General features: G+C 38.8%; 1 protein-coding gene across 20 annotated transcripts in view; it reads left to right on the top strand.

The window, feature by feature from the left end:
- Positions 1-13918, top strand: part of LOC141078221 (protocadherin Fat 4-like) — a 294498-nt gene that overhangs the window by 257881 nt on the left and 22699 nt on the right. For 11 of the 20 annotated variants that reach the window (XM_073565030.1, XM_073565031.1, XM_073565026.1 and 8 more), the window contains 3 exons: positions 21-98; positions 2175-2252; positions 10778-10855. In XM_073565030.1, coding sequence (XP_073421131.1) covers positions 21-98; positions 2175-2252; positions 10778-10855 — 234 coding nt within the window. The remainder of the gene's footprint in view (positions 1-20; positions 99-2174; positions 2253-10777; positions 10856-13918) is intronic. The other 9 variants (XM_073565039.1, XM_073565037.1, XM_073565022.1 and 6 more) reach the window with 5 other exon arrangements.

The raw sequence follows: 13918 nt of genomic DNA, 5'->3' as shown, positions 1-13918 counted from the left end.
TTCATTTCTGTATTCTGCAGCGATACCTCAGAAAAGGAAATTGCACAAGTTCAAATTATTGAAGATAAAGAGGAGCCCACTATAGAACAAGTAGACAGGTATGATGATGGTGGACCCTAATTATATGACCTGTACTTGTATGCAGACTGGGTGTTTTGCAGCTTTTTATGCATTTTTTTAATGCTAATTTTCAGCTGCTTTTTACAGTAGCAGCAAAGACTGTGAGATTTCATAAATCTCCTGCACACAGCGTGCTTTTTTTGTCATCAGTATTTTGTGCTTTGCTTGGTTTTTTGGACATAGAGCATGTCAATCCTTTTAACGTTTTTCAGCGTTTTCACTCATTGAATTGAATGGAAAAAACCCATGAAAAGAACACACCAAAATGCCACGAAAAAAGCAGCAAAGCCTGCGTTTTTGCCATAGCTTCTTTCCTGCCAAGCACTCAGGCTTTGCTGCAGAAAAAAAGCTGCAAAAACGCACAGTGTGAACTTAGCCTTATATAAACTTTTTTTGTTTTAAAACAAATAGTTCGGAAATGATTATATTAGAAATTAAGGAGCAAATTTAATTAACCTTGTCACATAACCCACTTCTCAGCACATGTCTTGGGGTTGCGTTTGCAAGGGTTAATCTATCTCCTCTCACTCAGTCCAGCATTCACCCTCTGTTCTATGCTGCAATGGGAGCATAAATCACACCCCGACACAGGCCACACACCCCGCTTCATACACGGTGCCACCACTCACCGAACACATGGGCAATGAGTCCTGGAAATATTACTACTATGTGCCAATCACCAGGATCATACACTCTAAGGCTATGGATTCTTTAGAGCATACAAGGTTCAAATTTATTAAAGTTTTAAGCTTTAATGGAAAAGGTACAATGCTTACAATAAAAGGATATAAAATATGGAAATAAAAAGTGACATACAAATATGCAAAACAGTTATAAAATAAAAAGGGGGAAAACTTACACAAATGTCTAAACTCTGTAGTCTGGCTTCTGCACCCTGAGGGGGAAGGATGAATATGAAATGGATCGCATCAGCTTGGCTGCCCCCTCAACTGTGAACAAGTTTCTATGTGTAAAGGCCTAATTTGTAGATTTAACCTGGAGATCAGATTTCTAGACCAGCCTCTCATGTTAATATTATAATCCTTGGTTTGTGTCTGGATCCTCGCTATTTAACCAATGCATACATTATTTTTCTTTGAACACTATTTGTGTGACCTTTCTCATAGTAAATAGATAGTGTCCTGCTGCAATTTGGTATCTCTCCATCAATGACACTAGCAGGGGTGTAATGTTTCCAATTCTGTGTGTGTTCTCAGGAAGGCCCCTGGGGGGGGTCAGGGACCTGGAAAACAGCCTTCTCAGGATAACATATGTTGTGACCTTTGTAAAGAGCTGCAGCCTGGAACATATGCTATCACCTTTGCGTCATGGATGAAAATTGAAAATAAATACACTTTGTAAAGATTATTAAAAAACAATTTTTTGCATAAAGTCTTTGATTTTTTTATTGCAAAATTGTAAAAAAAATATAAATGACAAAAAACAATGGCAGGACCGTTTGCCATAAAACGTATAATGGGGAAAGTAAGTATTTGATAAACTGCCAATTTTGCAAGTTTTCCCAACTACAAAGAATAGAGAGGTCTGTAATTTTTATCGTAAGTACAGTTCAATTGTGAGAGACAGAATCTAAAAATAAAATCCGGAAAATCACATTGTATGATTTTTTTACATAATTAATTAGCATTTTTTAAATGAAATTAGTATTTGATCACCTACCAACCAGCAAGAATTCTGGCTCTCACAGACCTGTTTTTCTTTAAGAAGCCCTCCTTTCTCTGAGCTCATTACCTGTATTAATGGCATCTGTCTGAATTTGTTTTCGGTGTAAAAGACACCTGTCCACACACTCGACCACACTCCAACCTCTCTGCCATGACAAGACCAAACAGCTGTAGAAGGACACCAGGGATAAAATTGTTGAATTGCACACAGCTGGGATGGGCTATAAAGATGGAAAAGATCCATTTTGCGTATGAATGGATATTAAAAATGAACAGCTCCTTTCATTAGACAATGACCAGTTTTTGACTTTGCAGTGTGGTCACATCTGCACAAAAGCTCCAGTAATTCTTAATTTTTGTATTCTGCAGCGATACTACAAAAAAGGAAATTGCACAAGTGCACATGAGTGAAGATACTGAGGAGCCCACTATAGGACAAGTAGACAGGTATTATGATCGTGGACCGTGATTACAATGGCATGTAAACATTTGGGCACTCCTGGTCAAAATTACTTTTATTGTAAACAGTTAAGCAAGTTGAAGATAAAATGATCTCTAAAAGGCCTGAAGTTAAAGATAACACATTTCCTTTGTATTTTAGGGAGAAAAAATATATTGTAATTTTTTACATTTTAAAATGTAAAAAATTACAATATATTTTTTCTCCCTAAAATACAAAGGAAATGTGTTATCTTTAACTTCAGGCCTTTTAGAGATCATTTTATCTTCAACTTGCTTAACTGTTTACAATAAAAGTAATTTTGACCAGGAGTGCCCAAATGTTTACATGCCATTGTAATCACGGTCCACGATCATAATACCTGTCTACTTGTCCTATAGTGGGCTCCTCAGTATCTTCACTCATGTGCACTTGTGCAATTTCCTTTTTTGTAGTATCGCTGCAGAATACAAAAATTAAAAAGAAAAATTGGCTGATGCAAAAGTTTGGAAGTTTGGGCACCCTTGAAGATTTGTGTGTTCAGACAACTTTGACCAAGGTTTCAGACCTTAATTAGGCTGTTAGGGTTATGGCTTGTTCACTAACGTTAGGAAAGGTCAGATGATGCAAATTTCCAAGCTTTACAACAACCTAGCCTCCTCTAACCTTGTGCCAAAAAACAGCATTTACCAGCAGCTGTGTTCTTCTATGCAGCTACCTAGAACTCTGAAAATGGTGTAGGCCCACAAAGCAAGACAAGACTGTAAGACGAAAGCAAAGCGTTTTCACATAGCCCTATACTCAGTTCAAAATGTATTTAAGAAATGGCAGTTAACAGGAACAGTGAAGGTCAAGATAAGGTCAGGCAGATCAAGCAAAATGTCAGTAAGGGTACCGTTACACCTAGCGATGCACCAGCGATCCCGACTAGCGATATGACGCGGTCAGGATCACTGGTGCATCGCTAGGTGGTCGCTAGTGAGCTGCCACACAGGCAGATCTCACTAGCGACATCGCTGGGGACAGGGGTCGCTACTTACCTGTCAGACGTGGCGATTTTGCGTCCTCCCACTGGGCTCCACGCGTCGCTCATCGGCGCCACAGGAAGGGCAGCAGTGGTCCAGGAGCTTCTCGCGCGATCAGCGATAACCAGCGGGGGAGCCGGTCGGAGGTAAGTATCACATGCAGCGATATCGCTAGCAATATCGCTGCTACGTCACAAAATCGGTGACTTTACAGCGATATTGCTAGCGATAGTGTGTAACGGGGGCTTAAGAGCTGCTTGTAGGATTGCTAGAGAGGCAAATCAAAAACCCAGCTTGACTGCAAAAGACCTTCAGAAAGATTTAGCAGACTCTGGAGTTGTAGTACATTGTTCTACTGTTCAGCAGCATATTTAGTGTCCCTGTAATCGTAACGACCTGCACAACACAGCGATCAGATTATTTAAGGGAATCAGTAAATGACGTTATTGACATTTTTTTCCCTATTAAACATATTAAAAAAGTTATAAAAATGTAACGCTCACCACACAACTCAATAACAATCTTCTCTGATTAGTGTGGGTTTGCTACTTTTTCTATGCGTTTTCACACTTAGTTTTGCCTTACTGGTTATAAAAAATACAGGGGATCCCACATCAATTTTTTTTTAATTATTTATAGCGCAATTGATGGGTCAATTGATGCCACTTTTCCTGGTGTCTGCTTCTAGTTTTATTTGTTTTGGTAGCTTTTTGCCTCCGCTGAAGGTGTTGTCTGTTCGTTTGATTTTGCCTCCTAATGAAGTCAATGGGATCGGGTATGTTCGAACCATTCGGGAACATCTTGAAAAAAAAAAAAAAAAAAAAGACACTTTTACAATGTGCACAAAGGCAATTTAAGTAGTTTTAGATTTTGTGGAATCGAAAAGGTTTACAAACCTCCTAGAGGAGGTAATTTACAACAGAAATTATTTAACCGTGAAACATACTGGATGTTTATGCTTGACACTCGTATTCCCCGTGATCTCAATGCCAGACAAGATTTAATAAAATTATACTGAATACTGTTTATGCTGTATCTTATAAGGAAATGTTTTATCCTAATTCACTGTTGTCCATGATGATTCTTGACCAAGAAATATATATATATATATATTTTTTTTTTTTTTGTATATGCTTTTTTGCATTTTTAATTGTCTGTCCAATCAATGTCATGTGCACTCTATATATAGTTTCTCAATGTATTAGCAGGTAGATCATGACTAAGACTATTTTTTAGTTGAAATGCGTTGATCCTCCTCACTGGTGTGCTTGGTGTTTGCTATAAGAAATTTTTACAGAACCAACATTTTTTTAAGTTGTCCAATAAAGCTTTGTAAATTGCAGCCGCCTCCGTCTCTAGCTGGATCACTTTTTTCTCTTTCTCTTGCTCCTAATTCATGTGGATGCTCACCACAGTCCGTGCTGGGCGTTGGCAGGCTTGGGGATTGCTTTGCAGACGGGTAAGCTGACTACAACTTTTTTTTTTTTTTTTTCAACTTATTCATTGTGAGCTTTTCAGTCGTGCTATTACCGGGTCTATAATCCCTTTTAAATGCAATAAGGACAACTTGTTCACTATATAGCATTTATAACACCTACCTCCTAAGAGCTTTTCTCTATTAAAACAATTTTTTCTCCTGTTTCCAATCAAAGGATCCTCTACATAAGAACTTTATAGATATTGATGACGATACAACAAGGCTCACTAAGGTAGCCTCAGTATTCAGCAATGAAACACCTGATTTGATAACTGAAACTAATGAGTTGAGAACTTTAATGCTACAATTGGAGAAAAAAATGGTCAAAGAGATGAAAACCTGGTGGGATCTGACTACTTTGAAATCATACGAGTCCAAAAGTATGATCCCTAGAGGACTACGATTAAAAAAAGTACCTACAAGAATTTTCAATGAGGATTTTGAAAAGGAATGGTACTCCATTTTGAGTCAATGTTCCCTCAAGCTCATCTCTTTAATAATAAAATATAAGGACATGGAAATGAATTCTGTCAAACAGGATATAAAGAATCATAGAATCATAGAATCGTAGAGTTGGAAGGGACCTCCTGGGCCATCTGGTCCAACCCCCTGCTCAAAGCAAATCAAAGAGTTTGCAATGCTCTTTGGAGGGGCACACCAGTTCTAAAGATTTTAACTTTTACAATGACAGATTGAAAACCAATATTACTAAGTTGGAAAATCATATCATGGACATTAAGAAATCAAAATTTAAACGAGATACAGAGGACTACATTGCTAATAAAGTTTATAATTGGAATACTAGACCACATTCTATTTTAAAAAAAACAAGCACAGAGACGGGATTCTGCCAAAGGAAAAGTGAGCTTTAAAGATAAAGATTATTCTTCGGACATTTCTTTTTTTTCTACTACTGATGAACTTTCAGACTCTTCCATTGGTTCAACGAGCAGTATACATTCTGTGGATCAGAGGTCGGCTTCCAACATTCCTAGTACCAGTGGAGCGATTTCAAAAAACACAGGAAACGTGCGGGCCGTAAACACAGGGGGAGGAAGATATCCCATTCGGCACAAGAATCGCCGTTATTAGAGGCTCCAGTCTGGAATCTGTCAAGCTACGTGATCTCAGAAGAACAGATTGTGGTACTCAGCAAGGGTCTAAGTTTTTCTCCCACAACTGACTTTGATTTATTTAAAACTTTACTTGATCTGAATAAATTTGCACGTAATCTGACAGTGAAATGTCATTTTCTCACAGATGATGTTGCTAAACATGTTACCTGTACAGATAATCTTGATTCTCCTATTACTGATGATATTCGTATGTTTCAGGAACAGAAAGCACTTCTTAGCTTAAAATCATTAGAAAGAGAATCATGTGTGGGTCCCATTTCACTCAATGATTCTTTTTCTGTCAGCAATCCACTTTTTTATCCATTAAAATCCAGACCAGCGGTCTTAGACCAATTTCAGGATTTAATTGAACAGGAATTAGTTGACCTTAATAAATTTAATACGGAATCTAAAAATAAATATTATAATTTAACTAAAAGGGAGAAAAAAGCACTTAAAGACTTGCATAATAATCAGGATCTCATAGTAAGGCAGTCAGACAAAGGTGGCACCATAGTGCTTTTAGATGCTGGATTGTACAAAAAACTGAATTTGTTAGATTTGGAAAATAAGGAGACCTATCTTGAACTAAGTTCTAATCCTACTGATGAGTATAATTCTTTGCTTCATAATTTGTTGCTGGAAGGTGTTCATATGAATGTTTTGGATGACAGATTGGCCGAATTTTTGAAAAATGATCATCCTGTCACTCCAATCTATCATTCATTTCCTAAAATTCACAAAAATGTATTCCCTCCCCCTATGAGACCAATAGTTGCAGGTATTGGTTCCATAGGGGAAAGATTGGGATCTTGGGTGGACCATTACCTGCAACCTTTGGTGCAAAGCACACCTAGCTACATACGTGATTCCAAATATGTAACTGCAGTTTTTGATCAATTCCATTGGAAGGAGGAATATGCATGGTTAACATGCGATGTAGTGAGTTTATATCCATCAATCCATCACTCTGTGGCATTATCTAGTTTGACATATTATCTGGACACATATTCTACCTACAGTAATGACATAAAAAATTTTCTGATATCTGCTGTGGATTTTTTGCTAAACCATAATTATTTTAGTTTTGATAATAGATTTTTCAAACAGCTGAAAGGCGTCAGTATGGGCACGAAATTTTCGCCTTCCTTAGCCAACATTGTTATGCTCAAATGGGAAGAAAGTCATATTTATGACGATAGTAATGATATATGCAAACATATTGTTTGGTACGGTCGTTACATAGACGATCTGATCTTAATATGGAGAGGCACACAAAAGGAGGCTGAAAAATTCGTAGATCATATCAATGACAATGAATATCATCTGAAATTTACTTATTCTTTTCAGAAAAAAAATACTAATTTTTTGGATCTGAATCTCAGAGGTAATGTATCTAAGCATACCGTTGAGATCACTCCTATAGAAAGCCAACTTCAAGTAATTCTATTCTTAGGGCCAATTCTTGCCATCCAAAACATGTTTTAAAAAATATTCCATATGGTGAGCTTATTAGGATAAGACGCAATTGTTCTGAAAATGATGCATTTTTGGCAGAAACAGAAAAAACTTGTGAGCGACTTTCACAAAGAGGATAATCTAAATGGAATTTAGATAATGCACGTGAAAGAATTCTACAGACAGATCGTAAAAATTTATTAACAACCAAAAAAGGTAGATTTATTCAGAATAATTCACATGAAAATAAAAAAAAATATAATATGTAGTATTCAGTACTCCTTATAGCTTGCAATATGGACAAATTGTAGATATCATTAAACAACATTTACCAATGCTAAAACAAGATGACAGATTGAAACAAATACTAACACATAGTGACATCAAGTTTGTAGCAAAACGAGCTCCTACCCTGGGTTCGATCCTGTCTCCAAGTTTATTCCTCAGCTCTCCTCGGGATACTAATAGAGCTACTTGGCTGGACGCCACAGGATTCTTTAGATGTGGAGCTAACCGTTGCAAAACATGCAATTATGTTTATAAAACAAACACATTTTTGTCTTCATATAATCAAAAGCAATTTGACATACATGATTACATTAATTGCAACACTGAGAATGTGGTGTATCTTATAGAATGTACTGCATGCAAAGTTCAGTATGTCGGCTGCACTACTTGTCCGCTGAAGGTGCGGATCAGGAGACATTTATCAGACGCTGTAAATTCTCAAGCCCTGTCCGCCTCAGCTGTGTCAAGACACTTTTACAATGTGCACAAAGGCAATTTAAGTAGTTTTAGATTTTGTGGAATCGAAAAGGTTTACAAACCTCCTAGAGGAGGTAATTTACAACAGAAATTATTTAACCGTGAAACATACTGGATGTTTATGCTTGACACTCGTATTCCCCGTGGTCTCAATGCCAGACAAGATTTAATAAAATTATACTGAATACTGTTTATGCAGTATCTTATAAGGAAATGTTTTATCCTAATTCACTGTTGTCCATGATGATTCTTGACCAAGAAATATATATATATATATTTTTTTTTTTTTGTATATGCTTTTTTGCATTTTTAATTGTCTGTCCAATCAATGTCATGTGCACTCTATATATAGTTTCTCAATGTATTAGCAGGTAGATCATGACTAAGACTATTTTTTAGTTGAAACGCGTTGATCCTCCTCACTGGTGTGCTTGGTGTTTGCTATAAGAAATTTTTACAGAACCAACATTTTTTTAAGTTGTCCAATAAAGCTTTGTAAATTGCAGCCGCCTCCGTCTCCAGCTGGATCACTTTTTTCTCTTTCTCTTATTCGGGAACATCGGGACGTTCGCCGATCCGGACCGGACCGAACCTTGAGAAGGTTCGCTCATCTCTAATAAAGATCAAGCCCAATCACTGCAGAGTACTACTTATGGTCCAGTCGTGCTCTAGAGTCTCTAATACACACACCCATTTTTTATTTCAGTGGAAACCCCCAACTGTCTAGTATGTTTGTGTGTCTCCTGAACAACGATATCAGGAGAAGGATGAGTTATATAGATTTCTAAATGCCAAACCTTTTGTTATCATGGTGTCTGGCATTGGTTTCTGCCTTGTTCCTACTGAGAACACATGAATGCTAAAATCAGCCCAGGAGGAGTCGGGAGAGATAGCGGAAGGCAGAATGAGTATTTATCAACTGCATCCTGGCAGATTTTTTAACTTCTAGGCATATTAAGGACAGAATCTACATGACCAGGGTCACAACAAACCATGACATAATATAATGAGAATCATGAGTAAGACCCTCTAGGTCGAAACGCGTTGGTTGGAGACCACCAGAGACCCCATCTGCCTGTATGTCCTTATCCACACTTTTTTCTGTTCGATTTTAAGAATTTACAATAAATGATGTATTTTTAACTGAAGTCCAGCGCTGGAGATTCCATCCTTTATAATATAATGAGAACACCACACAGCGAACGATGGATGGACTTCGGTCATAGTATTTATCAATGTGTAAATCAGAAAAGGATTTTTTGCAGCTCAGAAATATATTAAAGGGAATCTTTCACCCTTTTTCAAATATGAGCTGCCGACACCGATATCAGGGGCTTATCTACAGTATTATGTAATGCTGTAGATAAGCCCCCGATGTAACCTGAAAGATAAGAAAAAAGAGTTAGATTATACTCACCGGGGGGGCGGTCCGGTCTGATGGGTGTCGCGGTCCAGCGCCTCCCATCTTCTAACGGTGACAACCTCTTCTTTGCTGCCTGTCGTGGCTCCTGCTCAGGCGCACTGCTCTGCCCTGTTGAAGGCAGAGCAGAATACTGCAGTGCGCAGGCGTATGAGGATGGCATCGTAAGAAGATGGGAGGCGCCAGACCGGACCCCCCCGGTGAGTATAATCTTGCTCTTTTTTCTTATCTTTCAGGTTACATCGGGGGGGGGGGGCTTATCTATAGCATTACAGAATGCTGTAGATAAGCCCCTGATGTCGGTGCCGGCAGCTCATATTCGAAAAAAGGGGTGACAGGGTCCCTTTAAAGCTGAAGCTTTATTTTACGAAAGACAATGTTACCAAAAATGCCATCACACCACTTGCGAGGGCCCTAATTTACTGTAAAGCATTCCTGCAAGAAAGGAACCACCTGCTGTGGCTTTAAGAAAATGGTAAATAAGATAATCAGTAAGCCAGGGAATAAGAGGTGTCCTACCCACAATTAAAGTGCCCACGCCACTTCCATTTAACATAATGCTAATGACTTGAATCTAAGGACCATTCGCAGACCCTGTCCCTTTGCTATATTCTCCTGTGATCACTGAAGAGCTATGTTGTAAATGACAGGCGTAAGCCTGAGATCACTACATTTCATCTCAGTTAGACCAATATCTTAATACTTCAGGATGGACATCTAAGCCTTTTCTCTTTCAGATATAGATCGCAAAAATAAATAGAAATCTGTTCTCTTAGTAAAAGTAACAAGATGGTCACTATAGCTGAAAGGGGAAGGGAGGTGCATTGTCTTTTTTGTTATGATATTCCTGAATTGCTTGTTATACGTATGTATACAGTAGAAAAGCTTATATTAAACTGAACATGTCAGAAAATTACCTATTGTTAAAATTATGTTAATGGGGATTGTCCTACGTTGATATTTTTTTCTGAAGCTCAGATTATGCTTATATGCATGTCCATGTGAATAATCGGAAGGAGGAATCCAATATTACACTTACTGACCATTTTTAAAATTTAAATTTTTTTAAATAACTATAACAAAAAAACATTAATATCTTAAAAAAAAAGAAAAAAAACCTGACACATAATGGAACGTAATAGATCATTAATAGTCAATAGGACTCTTGTGTTTCAGTCGCATCCGTTAGACAGACAATGACCTGTTTATGACTTTGCAGTGTGGTCAGGGCTGTGCAAAAGCTCCAGTAATTCTTCCTTTCTGTATCCTGCAGAGCGACCACAGAAAAGGAACTTGCAGAAGTCAAGATAAGTGAAGATACCGAGGAGCCCACTGTAGGACAAGAAGACAGGTATGATGATGGTGGACCCTGATTATATGACCTGAGCTAACTACCTGCCTGCTCTGCCCACTGCTGGCTCACAGCAGTCACAGACCGCTCTTGCTGGTGTTTCTCCTGCTCCATGTCAACTAAGCAGCTCTTCTGGGATGCATTGTTGACAGGTAATGACTGCCGACATCATGCTGATCGATAGCTGGTTCCCCCAATTAGACTGAAGGGAGTCGTCTGTCAATCAGCATGACATCAGCAGTCACACCCTGACAAAGCAGAGGGGAAGAGCTGCTCTGGTGACATGGAGAAGCAGAATCAAGTGCGGTCCACAACCGGTCTGAGCTGGCATTGGGCAGGACAGTCAGGCAGTTAGCAACTACAGTTTAAACCCCTGATGGCGAACCTATGACACACGTGTCAGTGCTGACACTCGTAGCCATTTTCGCTGACACGCGGCCGCATACAGAAAATTATGGGGCTGCATGCCAAGAAGGATGTTTTCATCCTCGGCTCCTGCGTGGCCACGTGCAGTGTAGAAACTTTGTGCCAGAGGTCTGTAGGCCAAAACAACAGAACTCCGGCAGAGAGCTAGTTCTGCTACTTCTGGTTAGGCCGCTAGGGGCCCTCACTTCCGGCCGGCGGAGCACAGCAGGGAGAAGCGGATTGCCGCAGATCGCATCTCTGGGGGCCCCTTGTGATTACCAGCAACTGCATAACGGTTATAACCAGCAACATCATCCAATCTACTGGGCCCTGGGGTGTCGTGGATTGTTAAATAAACAAGCATTACTGAGATAAGTGAGGGGGAGGCTGGGAGAGGCGAGGGCCTGTGATATGGGTGCCATTTACCATCATTAGAAATAGCAGCAGCCATCTTAATTTACATAAGGAACACCATCAGCATAGTGCAGACTCCATTTCACCACTCTTACTGTTTTGCATCCTTGTTAACCCCTATCTCTGCTTATTAACCCTGCCCTTTCCTAAAAGACAGTTACATGTGCCATGTGTCTTGTGGTCAGTTAGGCAAGTTAACCTCTAATTGCCTGCAGGGCTAACAGGCTATCTATAATTCTATCTTCTGTCACTGCCCCCTGATGGACCCAAAAAATAAAAAAACAAGGTTAAGTAAAGGAAGTGGTCGTAGCAGTAGCCGACCCTTTCAAGAGACATGGACTGAGATGTATGGCATTATAGAAAAAAATGGCAGATCATTTTGCGTTCTATGTTCTGAAACAGTAGTAAGCAGAACGTGGAATATAAATAGACATTTTGAAACTAATCATTCCCAGCTCCTGAAAAAAAGTGAGGATGAAAGGAAGGAATACATTTCCAGGCAGCTACACCTTTATAAGAGCCAATCTAATTCCATGCATCAATTTATAAAAGGCTCTACAAATTTAACGCATGCAAGTTTGAGCATTGCTCACTCCATAGCTCAGCATGGAAAAGCACTCAGTGAGGGAGAATTTATTAAAGAAACTTTCCTAAGATGTGCGCCAGTTCTATTTGACGATATGCAGAATAAAGATTCAATTATTAAGAGAATATCTGAGTTACCACTCAGTAGAAATATCATAAAAGACCGAATAATGAGACTGAACACAAATGTACAACATCAATTAAAGAGAGACATAAGTGAATGTAAATATTTTTCGATCTCTCTTGATGAAACTACTGATGTCACATCACATGCTCAGTTGGCCATTATTGGTCGATATTCTGATGGTCTCACAATGAGAAAAGAGTTGATAAAGTTAGTATCAGTGCCAACAACTTAGTACATCAGGAAGCGAAATATGTAAGGTTGTTATTCAAACATTCCGTGACCTAAGCATTGATATCTCTAAAGTTGTGTCAGTGACGACAGATGGGGCACCAAACATGGTGGGGAAAAAAGTTGGATTTGTCAAATTGTTTACGGATGCTATTGGACATCCGATTGTGCCTTTCCATTGTATTATCCATCAGGAGGCTTTATGTGCCAAGGCAGGATTCACCGACTTAAACGACTTAATGTCAGTTGTTACAAAAATAGTTAATTTAATAGCTGCTCGCCCCCTTCACAAGCGAGAATTTTCTGCACTTTTGCTGGAGGTTGATTCCGCCTACAGTGGACTGCTGATGTACAATAATGTAAGATGGCTGAGCCAAGGCAAAGTTCTTGAGCGCTTTGTGGAGTGCCTTGAAGCAGCTAAGGTATTTCTTGAGGATAAGGATCTGAGAATCTTTCCTCAGCTCAATGATGATAAGTGGGTCAGCACCCTGTTGTTTTTTACAGATCTCTCTGTTCATATTAATTAACTGAACTTAAAGTTACAAGGTTTTGGCAAAAGTATTGACGTTATGTTTGGATACATAAAAGCTTTTGAAAGTGAACTTAAAATTTTCAAGCGAGATGTAGAAACTAAAACTTATAAGTATTTTCCTCGAGTAACAAAGTATTTTGAGAAGGCCAGTGCAGGTGTACAAAATGAAATGGAACCCTTGCATATAAAGTACCAGCATGTTTTAGACTCGTTACTTGACCAGTTCAGTGATAGATTTAATCAATTTAGAAGCCTAGTTCAGACCATGAAAATAATTAAGTATCCTAATGTAGTAGTCTACAGTAGTTTGGAATTAAATGGTTTCCAATGGTTGCAAATTGATGATTTGGAGATGCAACTTTGCAGAATTTCAAGACAGCAACTGGGCTCAGGTGTTTGTCGACTTGAGGTCAAAGCTTGAGAATCTGGAAAGGTATCGCTTGGAGAATCAAGAGGAGTGCCACTACGAACAAGAAATTTGGAGTGCCTGGAACCGATTACCAGACACTTTTAGCACCCTGAAAAATAAAGCAATGGCTTTTCTCACAATTTTTCCCTCTACGTACTTTTGTGAGACCTTATTCTCAGCGTTAAATAATATCAAAAGCAACAGATTGACAGATGAAGTTAGTAGTGCTTGCTTGGGCTTGAAGTGTACTAAATACCAACCTTCAATTGAAGGTTTAGCCAATGAAATTCAGCAACAAAAAAGTCACTAATAGGCAGGTTAGTTAAAGAATTCCCCCTCCCCCTCACTTATCTTAGTTCACGG

Source organism: Dendrobates tinctorius, unplaced genomic scaffold (genome assembly GCF_039654945.1).
Source record: "Dendrobates tinctorius isolate UK_male_01 unplaced genomic scaffold, ASM3965494v1 ptg000518l, whole genome shotgun sequence".
NCBI lineage: Eukaryota > Metazoa > Chordata > Amphibia > Anura > Dendrobatidae > Dendrobates > Dendrobates tinctorius.
This window is presented reverse-complemented; position numbering and strand designations above follow the sequence as displayed.